The sequence below is a fragment of the Meleagris gallopavo genome, chromosome 2, assembly GCF_905368555.1.
Source record: "Meleagris gallopavo chromosome 2, MGAL_WU_HG_1.1, whole genome shotgun sequence".
Classification (NCBI taxonomy): Eukaryota; Metazoa; Chordata; class Aves; order Galliformes; family Phasianidae; genus Meleagris; species Meleagris gallopavo.
This window is the reverse complement of record NC_139405.1, coordinates 101,096,323-101,113,997: the sequence shown is the minus strand read 5'-3', so window position 1 is coordinate 101,113,997 and position 17,675 is coordinate 101,096,323. Positions and strand designations below refer to the sequence as shown.

The 17,675-nt window shown below is 39.1% G+C and overlaps 1 protein-coding gene across 2 annotated transcripts in view; it reads left to right on the top strand.

Moving 5' to 3' along the window:
- LDAH (lipid droplet associated hydrolase) overlaps window positions 1-17,675 on the top strand; it is a 109,104-nt gene extending 91,429 nt beyond the window's left edge. For both annotated transcript variants that reach the window (XM_085218100.1, XM_085218099.1), the window contains 2 exons: window positions 2,907-2,989; window positions 14,432-17,675. In XM_085218100.1, coding sequence (XP_085074226.1) covers window positions 2,907-2,989; window positions 14,432-14,623 — 275 coding nt within the window. In that variant the 3' untranslated portion in view covers window positions 14,624-17,675. The remainder of the gene's footprint in view (window positions 1-2,906; window positions 2,990-14,431) is intronic.

Below are 17,675 nucleotides of genomic sequence, written 5' to 3'. Positions count from 1 at the left end.
ATCCATTACAGCCTTTCACTTCACAGTTGTGTACCTTCATCTACAGTTTATGGTGTGAAATCGTAACAGAGAGCATTTAGAAGATCAATAATTATTGTCATCTGATTGTGTTTACTGAAATGTTCGAGAAATTATGGATAAGGAAAAAGCTATTTTCCTTTGTAAAATCAGTAGTGATTGGACATTATTTTCTTACATAGTAGGAATGCCATGAACTCAGCAATTCTGTATTTAAGGCTCTTTACAACTCTGACAGGTACAGTCTTGCCCTGATGTTTCTAATGTATTCTGTATTCTCCACTGTTGCTGCTTCCTGATACCTTACTATGCAGATAGAAGTCATTGTTATGGCTAGAAAAAGCATATTGAGTAGACTCCTAACTGTTTTGAACAAAAAAGGTGGGTGCATAAAAAGGAAAATCATTTAAGTTCCAAACAGTGTCATTATCTTCCTTAGCAGCTCCCCTAGCAGCCTGTGATTGTCTGTCAGATTCCCCAGTTCTGCTGTAGGCTTCCTGTTGCTGATATGATTAAAGAATATTTTATTGTTTATTTTTAATTCTTGTGATGTTTGTTCTTGGAAACCTACTTTTGCTCTTTGCAATTTCCTCTTACTTAACGCCTGCTGAAGTTTTAAGTTCCTGTTTATTGGCTTCACTGGGATCAGGTTTCCAAAATTTTAAAGATTTTTGTTTGGTGGAAAGAGACTCTTGATCCTTGCCATTCATCCTGTTCAGCTTAATCCTGCCTTCCCAGTTCCCCTCCTTACACATTATACAAGTCTTCAGAGGCAGTTCCAATTAAGGTAGTGTCATTATCACCTTTGCAGTTACCATTCAGCAGCTTTAATTTCAGGATCTTTCTGACTAATTGCTTACTAAGTGTGTGAATTCCACTTCATTTCTTATTTTCTTACTGCAGAAATACGAACAAGATGATAGGATGGAGAAACTTGTCAGATGAGAGATGGGGAGCACAGGAGCACTTATGTATTGCCCATACTCCCATTTCTGCTGCATGCATGAACTGGGAGTAGAGAGATGCATGCAGAATCCCAGTAACACTGAGCTGACTGATATGTGCCAGGTTCTCCCAGCAGGATGTTCATCCCTGCCTTCCATTCACTGCTGATTCTGCGAGGTAATGGCAGAAGTTCTGACTGCAGGTTGGCTGTTCACTGTGTCCTACTAACGATAAACCTTTTTCTGAACATCTTGCCCAGTGCAGTGGTGGATGCCCCATCCCTGGAGACACGCAAGGTCAGGCTGGATGAGGCTCTGAGCGCTTGATCGAGCTGTAGGTGTCTCTATTCGTTGTCGGGGAGCTGGACTAGATGTATTGCTTTTCTTTCTGACACAGAGCAGTGCTTTTAACAGGCAGATAGTTTCATTTATAGGTGAGAATTTTGAGCATTAAAGCCGTATTTGTCACATTAGAAACAGGAATCAATCTGAAGTTAATGGAATACATTGGGAATTCTTAATGTTCTTTTCTATCTTTTATTTAAGGTTAACTGAGGTGATTTTTGAAGGCGCACTCTAAGATGTTCTAAAAACAAAGGTGCAAAGTTTTATAATTGTTTGATCAGTGTCTGGAACTGAATTAGGAAAAAGAAGACAAGTATCAGGACTTGAATTTCGTTGTAGATGGGCAGACTTTTGCCAACTGTGCCACTTGTACCACAGGGTTAGATGGCAAGTTTACAAGACCACATTGAGACACCTCTGCCTGGCAGAATGGAGTGGGATAAGTATGTTTTTGCATGATTTGCTGAATTGTTTATATGCTGTCACATGTGCAACCCTTTTGTCTTACACTAGCTGCATTCAGCGTTTAAATGAAAAAATCAGAGCTCTGCAGGCATAGAACAGAATTGCATCTTCTTTGGCTGACTCAGAAGTGGATAGTTCTTTCTAGGATCTTGTTTTTCACTCGAGAGCACTTTTTTTGTCTTCTAACATTTGCTCTTTGGAGCCATCACTCATCTCTCCAGTGGCATTCTGTTCCTTTAGAGCATTGCTGAAAGTTAGCCAGCTCATGTTTTGATCACCACCAAAGACCTGTGTAATTGCCATTTCCCCCGCTATCACATATTTTGAGAATGTATTACCCTTGTCTCATAACAATTTCAGGCCCAATACTGTCATTAAGTATTTGCACACAAAACTTCATTGGTTCATATTTTAAAAAAATCATGAGTATTGCTGTTTTCTCATTTTTTTCAGAAAATAAATCAGTAGTTTAGAATATTTTCATTTAATCTGGGACCTAAAAATTGAAAGTTATTTATCCTTTAGTAATCCTCCATTGGTTTTGTAAACTGTGTCTAGTCCTGTTTGGGTAAGTACCATCAATATTATTCGGAATTGCAAGTTTTGATGATATTTTATTTACCATTATTTTTATCATTTATAGTATTTTTTTGTATTGAATATTTGAATGACTTTCATTTTGAAATGTCAGTGATTTAATAATAGAGTGATTAATAGTGTCTTTTAACATGTGCTTTGTATTTAAAAGCCCACACTTAACAGGTGATTTATCATACTTACGATTACCCATCTGAAGTATGTAGTGACAGGTAGTCATCAAAGTTCCTTCTCTAGTCTGGAGAGAGCCATCACCACAGGCTGATTCAGAAGTCTGTGAGATAGGTGGATGGAGTCATGTTCCAAAGTTGTCTTTCCATTTCTATTAATTAAATAAGGAGTTGGGGTAACGTATTTTCTTGATGATTCAGTTAAGGGAGATATATTCTGCCTTTTCTGTTAGTGGGATTCTTTTTAGTGGGATTGTCAAGTTGAGGACTGCTCTAGTTGCCTTACTTTTTGCAGGATTGGGCCCTTACAGCTTTTTGTAAAAGATTTGCCATGTAATTGCTTTGTTGCATGTTTCTTTTTCTGCAGCCAACATCTTGTATATGGCCAGCCAAGAAATGATGAAGGTTGTGGAGAGAGACAGTACAACCATAAAGCAAAACTTAAAGAAGGTAACTTCTTAATTCTCACAGTTTTCATGGGGAGCCCACATGCATGGAAAAAAATGTTATATCCTATTACATAATTGCAAAACCAGAATTTCGTTAGGATTGATTCTAATTTTATGTTAAAACCTTTCCATTGGTTTGGAGAAACCGTCAAAGGATTGCAGATCACTAAGGTGTCATTAACCTACACATTTGTAGATGTAGTATTCACCACTACCGGGTCTAGTATGTCACAGCACTCCTTCCTCTTTCTGTCCTTGCTTGCATGGTATTCTTGGTGGAGGTATGCTGTGTTCTGCCTAAGCCTGAGACGTGACATGCAGCGAGGCCAACAGTTAATGTGGGCTCTGATCTGACAGGCAGACAGCCAGCCAGAACATAAGTTCAGACTGATTGAGCAGATCCTCTGTTTTGCTGCTGGACAGATGAAATACAACATGCACCTCCTGCGTTGCATGGTGTGCAGGTCTGCTCAAGTCATCTAGATCACTGTGACCAAGAGTAGAATCTGATCCATGACATTTTCAACTTGAGATCAGTTAATATCAAGGGATTCTGCAAGTTTGATTTTCCCATCACATAAAACTTGCAAGAGAGAAGTCAGCAAAATGTACACAGTTCAACCATTCAGCTGTATAAGGTGAGGATGGATACTGCACCGCTTGGAGACTGAAGCTACTGCTGTAAACTAAATAGTTACAAGGACCTTTCCCCTGTGGTGAACTTTCTCAACGGTACAGATTATTGAAACAGGTTCTGGTACAGTTTTGGTCTACATTGATTAGCATTCTCTCAGTCGATTCTCAGACGTGTTTCTGGGGTTGACACAGGCCAGGAACTGTTCCTAATTTGAAGTTTTGATGTAGTCACCCTGTTTATTAGGCTGAGAGAATTTAATAGCCAGACCATTCCAGAAGGCTGATGAGCCAGAAAACTGCCACATTTAATAAAACACTATTGGTGTAGCTGCTGTGTGATTAGATAATCAATATAACATGTATTACTCTATAGTGTTCCCTTCTTTCCCTTTTTTATACTGAGACTGACTTTATACTGAGAGAATGATTCCAGCTCTTTGCGCTGGCAAAGATCTTCCTTAGAGAATGTAATTCTCTAGAACAAAGGTCCAAGATCTCTATGAGATTACTTTGTGTCTTGTAAATAGATAAGGTACAAAGTTCACTTAATAAATCAGTCTTTCTTTTTTTTGGCTGAGAACTGATGTATTTTTGACATCCCACTGCCTTCTCTGCAATTTGAAAGGTATGTTCAGATGGTTCAGTTCTAATTTGTTTAAAAAGAAGTCAAAATAGCACACATGACAAAGGAGCATGACACTGCAATAGGCATTCATATTTCTTCGCATTGTTGTTGCAGAGCATTTGAAGTTCTCCTGTACCTGGGGAGAAAGCTCAGTGAAGAAACTGAAGGGCTCATCTTGCAGAACACAAATACTCTCATTGTCTTAGATAAAATTTTCCATGGGTTGATCCAAAACCTAATGATCTCAAAGGGAAACTGTTAATTTTACTGACTGAATTGCATCTCTTGAGTGTTAGGGAGCAGCAAGATCTGCCTGCTTGTTAAGGGAGAGGCTTTGTGAGCGGACCGTGACCCTGAACCAAACAGGGTGCTCTCCCACAGCAGGGCAAGCAGAGTGCAGTGATGGCAACAGAATCCATCAACTCTCTCAGGCAAGGCAATACAATAAGGAAGAGAATCCAATCAGGAGCAAGAGGTGACAGCTGCAGAGACAGGGCTACGACATGTGTCTGAAGTCTATCCAGGAGAACTGACCAAAGACACTGGAACAGGTTGCTCAAAGAGGTGGTGGAAGCTCAATCTCTGGATACACTTTAGGTCAGGCTGGATTTGGCTCTGAGCAACCTGATCAAGCTGTAGGTGTCCCTGATCAATGGCCTCTAAGAGAGCCTTCCAGCTCAAATAATTCTATGATTCCTTTCTATGACGGGAGGCAAGCTATGAGGTGGGAGCCATCCAGGCAACAAACTGTGTACTGTATAGGTCCAATGTCAGTAGGAGAAAGAGGCAGAGGCTAGCTCTTAGCAGAATTAGTCGCATGGAAAAAGGCTAAAGGCCCAGGGATGGAGATGGAGATGATGGAGAGCCTGGATCCACAGCAGGGATTGTGGGTGAAGGTCCCAGAGGAGGCTGCTAAGGACCTACTAGCACCCTCAGGCCCCTGAAACCAAGGGTAAGACTCTGCATAGGATTAGTCAGGGTATGAAAGCGAAGAGTTTCAAGGGTCAGGACTTTGAGTGCTTGTGGAAATTATAATTACAAGCACATGTTTAGAGTTAAGCATAACAGCTTGGCTGAATGAGGTTGATAGAGCTAACAATTCGCTGTAGCTCCAGTGAATTCAGAAGTTCTGCTCAGATGCTGCAGATTACCAAAATGCTTATTTCTTGTGCTGAATGAAGGCCGGTAGCCAGCACTAAGAGTTTGCAGGTGTCTCTGCTTCATCTGTGCTGTTGTTGACTCTGTCAGTCTAAGCACAGCTTTGGCACACAGCAGCATTTTCAAACCTGTGTTAACTTTCCTTTATTGATTCTTCTGTATCCTCATACTTTCAAAGTGGCAAACATATTCATGTAAACAGAACACTGAAGCGAGCTTGCAAACAGCAGGCAAACCAAAGAGAAAGCAAGTCTAAAAGGGAAGCTAAATACTTCTCTTTTTTCATTCTTCTAGCAATTTGGGGGAATGTAAGAATTAAGGAAAATTTTTTGAGTTGGCATTATGTTAAATTTGAAGTGTATTGACAATAAAAATGGGCTTAACTTATGAAGGTTGGAAGTTTATAAAAACAGGAACTGTAGTCCAAGTTGCTATAGAACTGGCAAGCTGTCACTTCAAAAAAATTATACTGTTTAGTGGTCGCTGTGATCATGCTCTAAAAGCCAATCTTAACACCTGACTTTGCCAGCTGCTGTGGAATCGAAAAGTTATTTCTGGATCATATTTGCATTCTGTGATCTGAAGAAGAAAGAAGAAGAGACACTAAATTATTCCAGTCTTTCCATGTGTCCATGTTTGACTATAATTATTGCTAGTTAGGAGCCGGGAGAAATATTACCTTCAGATCCCAGATTCTAACAATGCTAATTGCTCATATTTGTGTTGAAAGAATAGGAGCTGGCATATTTTTGGAAAGTTAATTGAGGTATTTCACTTATAATCTAAAAACAGATGGTATGCACATTAAATAGCAATGGAATTGTATGAAGAAGGTTGAGACCTATAATATGTGATAGAGCATTTAAAATACAGGCTCTAAAGTTACATCTGGATCAAGCAGTGCATGAGGGTAGGCTTCTTACTGTACCAGTACAGAGAGTTGTGAGCAATCACAAAATCCAAACAAATAGTGCAGGGGATGCTAATGTAAGATTTGCTAAGCTATGAGAATTAATTAGGTGATTATGTCTAAGCCAGCAGAGCTTCTTTCTTTCACTGTAATAACACCAGCTCTCTTTCCTAACAGAAACTGGATGGAAAGATACTGCTGTTCTAGAGCAAGTTTATTATATTTCTTGCACAAAAGGAAGTAGGTGTAATTCAACATTTCTAAAGAAATGGATCAGCATTGAGCATCACTGAGGTCTTACATATAGAATTACAATTTTGAAAGAAAAAATGGTTATATTGGACATTCACTGGCGTGCTTGGGGCAGACAATTATATATTTATAGAAGAGCTCTCTACTTTTTAACTTTGCATTATGCCACATTGATTGTTTTATTTTAAGCCTCAGCTTTATTGCCTTTCTTTGTGACAGGTAAACTGGTAATCCTATTGTAATCAAAAAGGAATTGCATTAAGGGGTAGAACTAGGAAAATCACCTTTTATTGTGATTTTTTTAAAAACACCTTTTATTTAAACACTTTTTATTGTGATTATTTATTGTTTTTTTTGTTTTGTTTTGTTTTTTAATTCATTACACTGTGTAGAATACACATTAGTCCTACTTTGGAGTGTAGGATCCATTCCATAGGTCATCTAAATCAATGCAGAAGTTTCAAGTCATGGATCTGTTAGGCAGTGATCTTCCTGTAGTGGATCATAATTTCTTAAACCATAAGTCATCTCCTCCAGCAACTGGAAATTATTATTATTTTGATTAGCATATTAAATGAAAAAAATGTCTGTCTGCTTCTTCAGATTAGTCTTGACAATGATTTGGTGCAGCAGATACGTTGATTGTATAAGGAAAAAGACAAGAAACATCTGAAGCTGCGTTACAAAGATGAAAAAATGCGTTGTCTGATAAGAATGATTTTTAATCATGGGAAAAATATATGCCGGACGTGTAGGGGGACATTAATATTTTCTCTCACATTGAGGAAGTTTGTGTTGTGGGTGGCTTACAACTTAGTTTGTAGATGTTTAGGTGGGGAAGAAATTATCATTCGAAAAAATAAAGGAATGAAGTGCATATTTACCATTTCCTGCATATTTCTATGCTGAATTTAGAATTTAAAGTAACGCAAGTTTATATCTCATCAACCATACCATAGAAAAAGTGTTGTCCAAGAGTACGAACTAAGCTGATACTGATACACAGATATTTGAAGTAAAAATAGCAAAAAATGAGATATTTTCTTTCCACAGAAATGTGAAGTGTTGCGTTTTTCTTTTGGAAAACTGTATTTATTAAGTAAAATTTAAAAACCTGAGCAACCAAGAGCTATTTTGATGCCTGAAGCATTTGGTTTGGTGTTGCCCAGTGTTTTTGTTCAGGTTTCAGTAGGCATCCATGGGAGTTTAGTAATTATTCCCAGTGAGAGAAGCACAAACTGAAGATAAGCGGTTAAAAGAATACTACTAATATTTTGCCTGCCCACAGCTTCAGTGAGTTGCTTGCCTTCATTTGTGAAAAACCTTCCAGACGCTTTTTTTGAATAGGTGCAAAGTGCTCTCCTGAGCCAAGAACACCTCTTTTTTTGGCCGGACTCACATCCTCTTTGGCCTGCACTCCCTGGAGGTGCAGAGTTGAAGCTGAGGAAGTTACACAAGTGCTCGGGGATTTTGGTGCCTGTGTCATTTAGCCACAAAAACAACCTTCTCTTTGAAGCACCCAGAATGCCTGATCAGGGATCAACACTTTCTCTCCTCAGTGGAAAAGGATCTCAAGAAGCTTAGTGGGCCACAATGTACTTTTCTGTGATGTTTTTCATGTAGCTGAACTCCTCTTAGCATCATTCTTGCTGTGAGGTATTCCAATAAAAAGGCAGTGACATGGACTTCCAGGATTTTGTAGTGTGATGGGATGGGCATAAAGTGTGTGCTCCTCAAAACTATCAAAGACAGCAATATTTCTACAGACTTCTGAAGAGTACCTGAAAAGAAGTAGCATCTGACTGGTACTATCATTGAATCATAGAATCGCCTGAGTTGGAAGGGACTTTTAAAGGCCATCTGGTCCAACTCCCCTGCAATGAACAGGGACACCTCAGCTACATCAAGGTGCTCAGAGCCCCATCCAACCTGACCTTGAGTGTCTCCAGGGACAGATTATCCACCACCTCTCTGGGCAACCTTAAACACCAAGGACGTACTTAACCATCCTTTGCTGCGTCACAAAGCTCATTTCACAGAAGTGAACAGAGTTGTCATTTATGGCCCATTGCTGATCCTGTTGTTGCAAGACAGATCTGACTGAGTCACTTGAGATAAAGTTCCCAGAATGTAGGTAGCGTCAGGCTTTATTACAGTAAATACGGTTGGAAGAATCTGGCCCACCAGTAGTATTGCTCAAATAGTGGTTTCAGGTATGTTTGTTTTTATTTTCATAGCTATACAGCCTTGACTTCTGAAATATTCATGTTGCTGGCACTTCTAAATATATACCCTTGGAAGGTTTCTAAGTCTTTAAAAGTAACACAATATAAAGAAGTTAATCACCCTGGTTTGTTGGTAAGGCTCATGCATCCTTCTTAGAAGTACATTTTTACATTGCACTGAGTTTGGCCTTCTGTTGTCTGTAAAAAAGTGGAAATGGAATTGGCTTGCTTGGGCCTACATGCGGAGCTGGCAGTCACATTGCTAACAGAAGTTACGGAGATAGCCAAACAGAGGAACCCTATCCACTTCCTTGGTTTACTGAATTTCCAGTTGGCACTGACAAAAGCATAAGAGGAGGGAGGCTATGCTCTGTCCATTTGGTATAACACCGTACATGACACGGAGGAGATGATTAGCATGTAGTCATGTGCAAAGTAGCCACTCCCCCTGGCTGTGTCTAATGCCTTGCATCTTAATTTCAATGAAAGCAAAATGTTTATCCACTACTTTCACAGTGAGGAAGCTGGTTTTGTTTATTACTTATGTTAGTCTAGCAAAACTGGACATATTCCTTATGTTAAATAAAATCACCAGTGCTGGAACTCCGTTACACCTTTGCTACAGACCCTACAGGTTAGTACATAAAAATTGCATTATGTACCCCCAGATTGTCAGCTTCCTCTTCTCAAAGTGGTCCACCAGAAGTTTGGCTTCACACGATGCTTGAAAAGTAGATAAATCCCAGTTCTGGTTAAACAAGCCAAGAAGCAAGTTTGAAAGACCTTGCTGTCAAACCAACTGATCTCAACCATAGCAGGATCATGAGGAGAAAGAGATGATGTTTTGGAGAACAAGATCCCAAGGCATTTAGGGCAATGCCAGCTCTTTGAATTCTTCCCAGAAACTGTTCAATAAAGCCAAAACGCAACTGAAGCAAGTCCAGAAACAAAAGAAAACCAAAAACCCCAACATGTCCAAATCAGTATGTTCCAGTGTCACTTACACTATTCTTTTGGCAGGATAAGGTGGAGGCACTGTCATAAGTCTGGAGAAGCTACGTCATTTTTTAAAAATCTTGATTAAATCTACAATTAATTCAGAACTAATGCCTTTTAAACTAGTTTTAATCCAACAGCAAATGAAACTATTACTTCAGAGAGATGTCACCAGGGAGAAGTTACTGCCTCATCAAGAATGCATGTGAGAGTGACACTGATAAAAATTACTGCCTCTGACACAAGGATTTCAGCAAGGATACTGGTCCAGTCTTGTTTGCCATTGCACATGTGCCATCAGTTCATATCTACAGAGATCAGTCCTTTGCTCTTTGCCATCAGCTGAAGTGGTGCCTGCTGAAATAATAAGACCCTAATGCTGTTATAATGTCAATGTACAACAATGTGTACAAAATTCCAGAGAGGTAGAGGAAACTCAATTAATATATTTTAGCTTTTTGGATTTCTTTTTCAGCATTGACCTATGATGGCCGTAGAAAAGGCATAAAAAAATCTCTCTGTAATTTATACTTCTGTGAACTGTCATGCATACTAAAACAAGTGCCAATGGAGTCAACTGCAGGAAATCTTTATTATTTTCTTAGAAACTCTTTAAAATGTAAACATCCTGTTGATACGAATCTCAGATTCTTCTGATGTTTACTTAGCAGCTGCCGTCATTGTGCAGTGTCTGAATACACATACCATATTCCATGGTACACAACCGACAGAGCCATATTCTGGCTTGTGTTTTATTTTACAGAAGCAAAGTCTGAAAATAGTTCTGAACAATTGAATTGTAAAACAGCTTACAAGAAGTCTGCTGTTACTTTAAACTGTTTGAAATTGCCTACCTATCTAAAACACATTGTTGAAATCACAAAGATAACGCACATCCCCTTTACTCTGCCCCCATAGTCAGATCTGATAGCAGAAAAGTTAAAAAACACAAATGTTGAAAACTTCAAGCACAGTTGTAAAATAGAACCTTCTATTTATTGTTTTGTAAATCTGATTATTTTTAAGCTAGTTCCTTTATTTTGGGGACCTGACTCACCATTTCTGAATGCTTAGGTTGGCAACAGTATTTCATTGCTGGTTCAGTGGTTGTGCTGACTCAGGATGTCTTTACAGCCATGCACAGTCCACAGGAAAATATGTACTTTACAGATCCATGCAAATCATATACTGCACGCCAGTGTTTCCTATCGTTAATGAAGATTCCATGTGCCTCTGGTTACACATGGCTCATTAATTATGTCTGCCTATGTGCTGCGGTAGCAAAGCTACTGATGTTAAAATGAAGATGAGGACATTTGAGTTCTGAATACTTTGGTATAAATATGTCTAAATTAAATATCCCTTAATATATTAGGAAAACAGGTAACATCCTAACATCGATCCTGTGTCTATGTGCGGTGTAGGCAAAGAACAGAGAGATTTTGTCATTCAGAGGGAAACCCAGTCATGCCACAAATGACGATGAAGTGCTCTCAGTTTTCATAGGCTCTTTGCTGTATTCTCTATCACTGAAAATTTCCACTTTAATTACAATCCTACTGTTAGACTTTATAGAATAATCTATTCATAGGAGAGCATTTTGAAGACAATTCTGAATGCTTTGGCAGCTTCTAATTAAGAAACAGTTATGTTTAAGTTGTAGATTTGCAGACATACTCACATAGGCACACAAAACACACGCGCCAACATCTGTGCAAAAAATAAGGAAGCAGAGGTTCTAGACTGATTTTAAAAAGTGGAGAATTCTATGGGAAAGAAGAAGTGTTGGAATTGCGACTCAGAATGGGGTGAAGAGATAAGACTGTAGTTTGAACTTGCAGGGCGAGAAATTGAGACTAGAATAAGAAGCAGAAGTAGTAAAAATTGGAAACAATATGGTAAGGAGGCTGAAACAATGAGATAGCAATGAGTAGACTGAGACCAGAATGGTTGGATGGGAAAGACAGAAGTCACACGTGGGAAGACTGGACAAAAGATTGGACAAGGCCTATAGCTGGTATATACTGGCCATTTTTGCTAAATGGAACCTTAGTTTCTGAAGTCTTATCGCCCCTGTTCACAGCAGGTACCTTGGGCTATGCTTGACTTAAAATCAGGAGCAGCACAATAGAGGAGAATTTGTAGAGCAAAATGGTAGGTTGTGAGATCCTGATGTAGGCATTTCAGAGGATTATTGTTTTAACCAACAGTTGCCTGTTCCCATGGATTGAATGCTCATTAGTGAATGGAGCTCAAACTGGATCCTGAAGAGCATCCTTTGACTTAGTTACTCCTGAAAGAATAATGTTATGCACACTGGAAAATGAGCTCCTAGATGTTACAGACTACACATTCAAATTAATGTATGAAATCTGACATTGATCTCTGTGATCTTCATCAGCAGAATGGAGATAAAAATGGCCACTAAGGCGTTGCAGAAATAAATTAACAAATGTGAGCATGCAAATACCGTAATGCTGCATGCTGGAGGAATGCACATAAGAAAATAAATTCTGCCTGTAAACCATGAAATATGCAGTAAATACTGAGACCACACACAGAATTTAAAAAGAAAAATACTATCAAATAGCAGCTCATCAGCTGAATGTCATCCTGTCAGTGGATTGAATGAGTCAAGGATCCTTTGGATCATACAATGAAAGATTAAACCATAATGCAAATATACTAGAGGCAAGCTAAGAATGCACATTAATCTTTTGTTTAAGCATTTCCAAATCTGTGAGTTCTCAGGGTTACAACCCTATCTGGAGAATAGCCCATTTCTCTGTTCACATAGACTAAGCCAAGTACTTTATCCACCTATGTAAGTGTAAATGATTTTTCATCTTTTTTTCTAAATAATCATGTGATGAGATTCTAGGAGTACTCTATCAAAATGCCTGATGATTTCAAGGAGAACTCCATTAAATTGGAATTGCTCCATTGCTTTTCTTGTCAGTTTCATATTCTTTAATTTTGTATCTGCTGGTAACGGAGTCCAGGGTTGAATATAACTTGGTCAGATGTTTGGCTTTCAGAAAATTTGAATACAGCTGGCCATTTCACATTGGCTTTTTTGAAGAATTTTTGCCAATGTGACATCCCGTGATTTATGAATAGTCACCACTGAAGGCAAGATCAAAGGAAAATTTCTGCTAAAACAAATGACATACCTTGTTTTCAGCAATTACTTAGTGACAAAACCAGTGCTGTTTGCTGACATGGGATGGTTTATGTTTTATGCACGTATACTTGGAAGTACAACTTGGGTTAGTGTCTATGTAACCGAGATATTGTATTTTGGATACAATCAATAGTAATGTCTAAGATTTGGGTAGGCTTCAATAAGAGAAAAGCAAGACAAAAACTTGTAACATTTTGTGAAATGCAGTCTGGGCTCTTAGCCCACCTCTACCCCAGTGGGCCAGTAGGGTGCATTTACTTTTATTTCACGTGGCTACAAAAATAATGGAACTGAAGATTTCTGTGATTAAGGGAAAATGTCTTGTCCTTTAATTTATGTTAGTGTTGCTCAATTATTCACTGAAGTACTGAAATGAAATATGAAACAAATGAGTGTAGTGGAACTGGACCAAGCTGTGTGTGTGATGGGTTGAGCAATCAACATCCTTCTGGTACCTGCAGTCAAGTATTTTAGTATAAAGAATCCTCATCATTAATCTTGTTCTTGTATAGATTTGAATGAGTAGGATTTTACTCATTTCTGGATAACCACTCTCCCTTGATTTACTTTATGAAAATGCGATGGAATACAGAGTTGAGGGGGAAAATGATGACTTGTTGTTAACCAAATTTATTGGTGTAAGTTCAAAACAAAATGGTTTTTGATAGAATTATAGTTCCACATTCTTTCATGAAAGAAAATGGCTCATCAATCTGAAGAAACCTGTCTGTGCTTTACACAGTGCAGTATTTTAGAAAGCTAAAATGCTCCAAGCACAAAAGTCTTGCTTCTGAGAATGACCCAGATGATCTTTAGAGGTCCTTTCCAACCCAGACACTTCTATGACTGTGATAGTTGCCATTATTCTGATGTGACTGAGTGATTCACCTCTAGTTTTTGTCTAACACTGACACTAAGAAAACATGTTCCACCATCTAATTCCCTAACCAGGCAGATGTTTTGAGACCGCATCTGACATACCAATAAGAACGAGCTGCACAGATGTGGAGGAACCTCTTGCTTTCACTTTGTTCATACTCAGAAAGAAAGAAAGAAACATGGTGGTTAGTCCACTCAGCTGGCCTCAATTTTGTTATATAACTAAGAAGTTAGAAGGCTATTATAGAAGAAAATAGCAAATAGCTAGTGAAAATACAACAGCATATCTGTGGAGAGGTGAAGGTGATGAACAACAAGATACTTAGTCCATGGTAACAAATCTTTCAGAACAGCTAGACCTTTGTCAGCAGACCTCTGTTTCTGGAAGTCCATTTAGTTGACTCGACTGTAATTTAGACTTGGAAATAAGCAAGAGTTACCAATCTGCTGTGTCTCACAGTATGTGTTGGGTTGTGAAGTGTCACTTCTTTCCAAATAATTCACTGCTCTTTGCTTGGGTATTTGTTGCTTCATCAGTAAATTTATTAATTAATGGTTTGATGTGCTTTGATTTCTAGCTGATTTTTTACTACGGAACTGGAGACAGCTGGTGTCCGCAGAACTACTACGATGAGATCAAAATGGATTTTCCAGATGGGGACATTCGACTTTGTGAGAAAGGGCTCCGCCATGCGTTCGTGCTGGATGCCAGCAAGGAGATGGCTGCCATGATTACGGACTGGTTACGGGATGATCTGACCAAATTATAAACATCGATTCAGTGATTAACAAGAAAACGATGTAATTATTTTGTGAATGTGTAATTTTTTGTGAGAGAGTCTGTCCTATTTTATTTTTTTTTTCTGTTTATTACAGATTATGGCTTGTTTTCTACTGAGAAGTTTTAGAGAAAGTTAAAGAGAGACTGGCTGGTCCAAAATATAGTTTTATCGATTTAATGGTGATCCTGGGTCTTCAGCACTCTGAAGGACTTGGAAAAGTATGGAATATTTATTGTCTCCTAGTGCTCTAGACAACACTGATATTAGATTCACTGACTAAAAGTGTAGCTGAGTTACTGCCACCTCAGCTGCTTGCTGAAGAAACATCAGGGCTGGATTAAAGGCAGCCCAGTTGGCCTGGTTTAGAAAGAAATATCAGGCTACTCCATATGGATAAAAATTCCCCTGTGGGAATTGATGCTGGTATGCTCTGGAAGGTCTGACCCTCTCCACCCATTTCATCTGTGTGTATCTCTGGCACAGCAATGAGTGCAAGAGTAATAGACAGCCAGATCAGCCCGAGGCCCAGCATTATCTCCTTCAGGAGGGATAGGGCTGTTGGGCTTCAGAGATCAGGCTGAGGTCAGGCTTTTTATGAGGGATATGTGAAGATGAGGTGAAGACAAGATTCTCCAATTCTCAGATAGGGTTCAGAGTGCTGCCAGAACTCCACAGCGTGTTAAACATAATGTAAGGTAAGTGGCCGCTCAGCTGGGGAATATATTTGGAGCCTTTGGTTTATTTTCTGATTGTAAAGAAAGTAAAGGACCCTCGTCACAGGTGCCAGTGTTACAAGGTTGAAGTCGATTCAGAATCCATGTGTAACTACTTGTAAGTGTCCTAGCTCTCTGAGCTATCCTTCCCATAATGAAGCCCGTGGAAATGGTGTTTGCTCAGCAACTTTGAGGAATTAAATCACTTTTGATGCATGTCTAAATTTCAGTTCTTTGCTCCAAGGACTGAAGCATGAATTTTTCTGCCAAGCCACGGATTGGATAAGTGAGAAAATGGCTATTCTGCCATCGTTGCACCCATGAAAGTGCATGAAATGTTAGTATTTAGGACCAAGTCCCATCTGTAGTACACTGATGACAAGTATGCTGTTCCTCACATTTCTTCATCCCTCTCCTTTACAGATAGGGGAAAAAAAATGCAGAAACATTCTATGAGCTCTGATAATACAAGTTGTGATAATACAAGAGGTTAAAACCTAAAGACAGAAATGAAAACAATGTAAGTGAGGGGAACAGAGCCAAGTGCAATCAGGAAAGACTTTCTACCTGTGAACCTGTGAAATAGTCTCCCTGTAGAGTAGAGACATTTATAAAGAGATAAATAAATAGAAACACTATAGAACATAGTCACAGGAAGTCTTGCCCTAGCAACCAAATGAATTTACACAATGCATTAAGTATCTACCTTGCACAAGCAATTAGCAGCATTAATGTGGTACTACTGAGAACGGTGCTAGAGAGCATTCTGTGATGCTGCAGGACTGAATGATTAACTCCTCGGTTATCTTATACAGTTGTATACGCACCATCCACTTCTCTCTAGATCCCACTTAACTCTTTTACTATTTAGAGCAATTTGTAGAATTCAGTTTCTGGATATTGTGGACCAATTCTCAAACCTGCTGACAGCCAGTGGATTTAAGTGCCCTTTTTTGCAGTTTGCCTTTGGAGACTAGCCAGTGGCTTTTCAGATTACACTGCCACATAACAAAACAGACAGTGATGTTTGGAGCAGAAATGCTGAAACCCCTGTCAGATGTGTTCAAAGTGAAGAATCTGTGCCTGTGCAACTGATTTGGGTTAGCGGGGAGCCCTGGGACGTTCCTTCTTTCCACAGGGCCGTAATCAGTGATGATTGAAACAATTCCTGTGCTCACTTTGGAAATCCACAGTTCTGTGTGTCTGTGTGTCTGTCTATGTGTTCTAGCAGCCTCCAGATGTTGGCATGCAGCCCTGTTGGGCGCCCTTCTTAATGACAGATGCAAAGTGCTGGCCTGGGTGTTCCTTGTAGCAGAGTGAGGTGTGTGTTTGCATCTATGTGTGTACGTATACATCTGTGTATACATGTTTATGCACACACGTAATGCACGCGTGTAGGTTAGCAACATAAAGAATAGTCAGTTTGGTCAGTTTGGTTTACACATTGATACTGTTGTAGAAAACATTTGTTCTTTGCAATGCATGGAATCGGGAATTGAGCAAGGAATCAGTCTGTAAAAATTCAGCTGTTGTAGTGGATCTTCTGAGGACAGAAAAAATCTTGCATTAACCAAAGACGCCAAGCAGCTATTACAGCCTGGGAACTGAAGTACCTATCAGAGGCAGTTGTTTACAGTGCATTATTCGTATACTTTGTATGAGCAGTTAATTTAGCAATACTTGTATTTGTGTGTTCCTTTTATACAAATGCTAATCTGTTATAAATCCTACTGACTGCATTAAGACCTAAACTGAGATGAGACCTGGTCAGCGGTGACCAGATCAACTGCAGGATAATGCCTTACAATTTTCTTAAACGAATTTTCTCTAAGATAATTGAAACCATAGTGATCCAATTGCGTCCTTCCTCCTTGAAGCTGTTACCGTAAGGCAAAGAAAATTTGCTACTCTGTTCATTGCAAAAAAAAAAAAAAAAAAAAAAAAAAAGCATGGATCTGATTGTCACAGCTGTGTTTCCTAAGAGCAGTAGATCTCACACGATGGGAATCCAGTGGTGTTTGCCATGACCCGAGGCAAAATGTGTCAGAAGTGCTTGTGGTCCAAATGCGCCGACTTCCCATGAAAACCCGGTGTAATCTGCCTGTCTTAGACTATTTTAGAATTACTGGGAATCCTGTCACAAATGCATTGACCGTATGCAGTAGCATCTGATCTGTGTTGTTCACACTTTTGTGCTTTGTCACCACGTGAGTAAACCTGCTAGCTGCAATGACTTGGACTCATGCTCGTGTTTTGCTAGATCAGTACCTTTTATGATAAGTACACAAATCCAGTAACAAAAATAAAGACATTTGTTGTAAAATGTA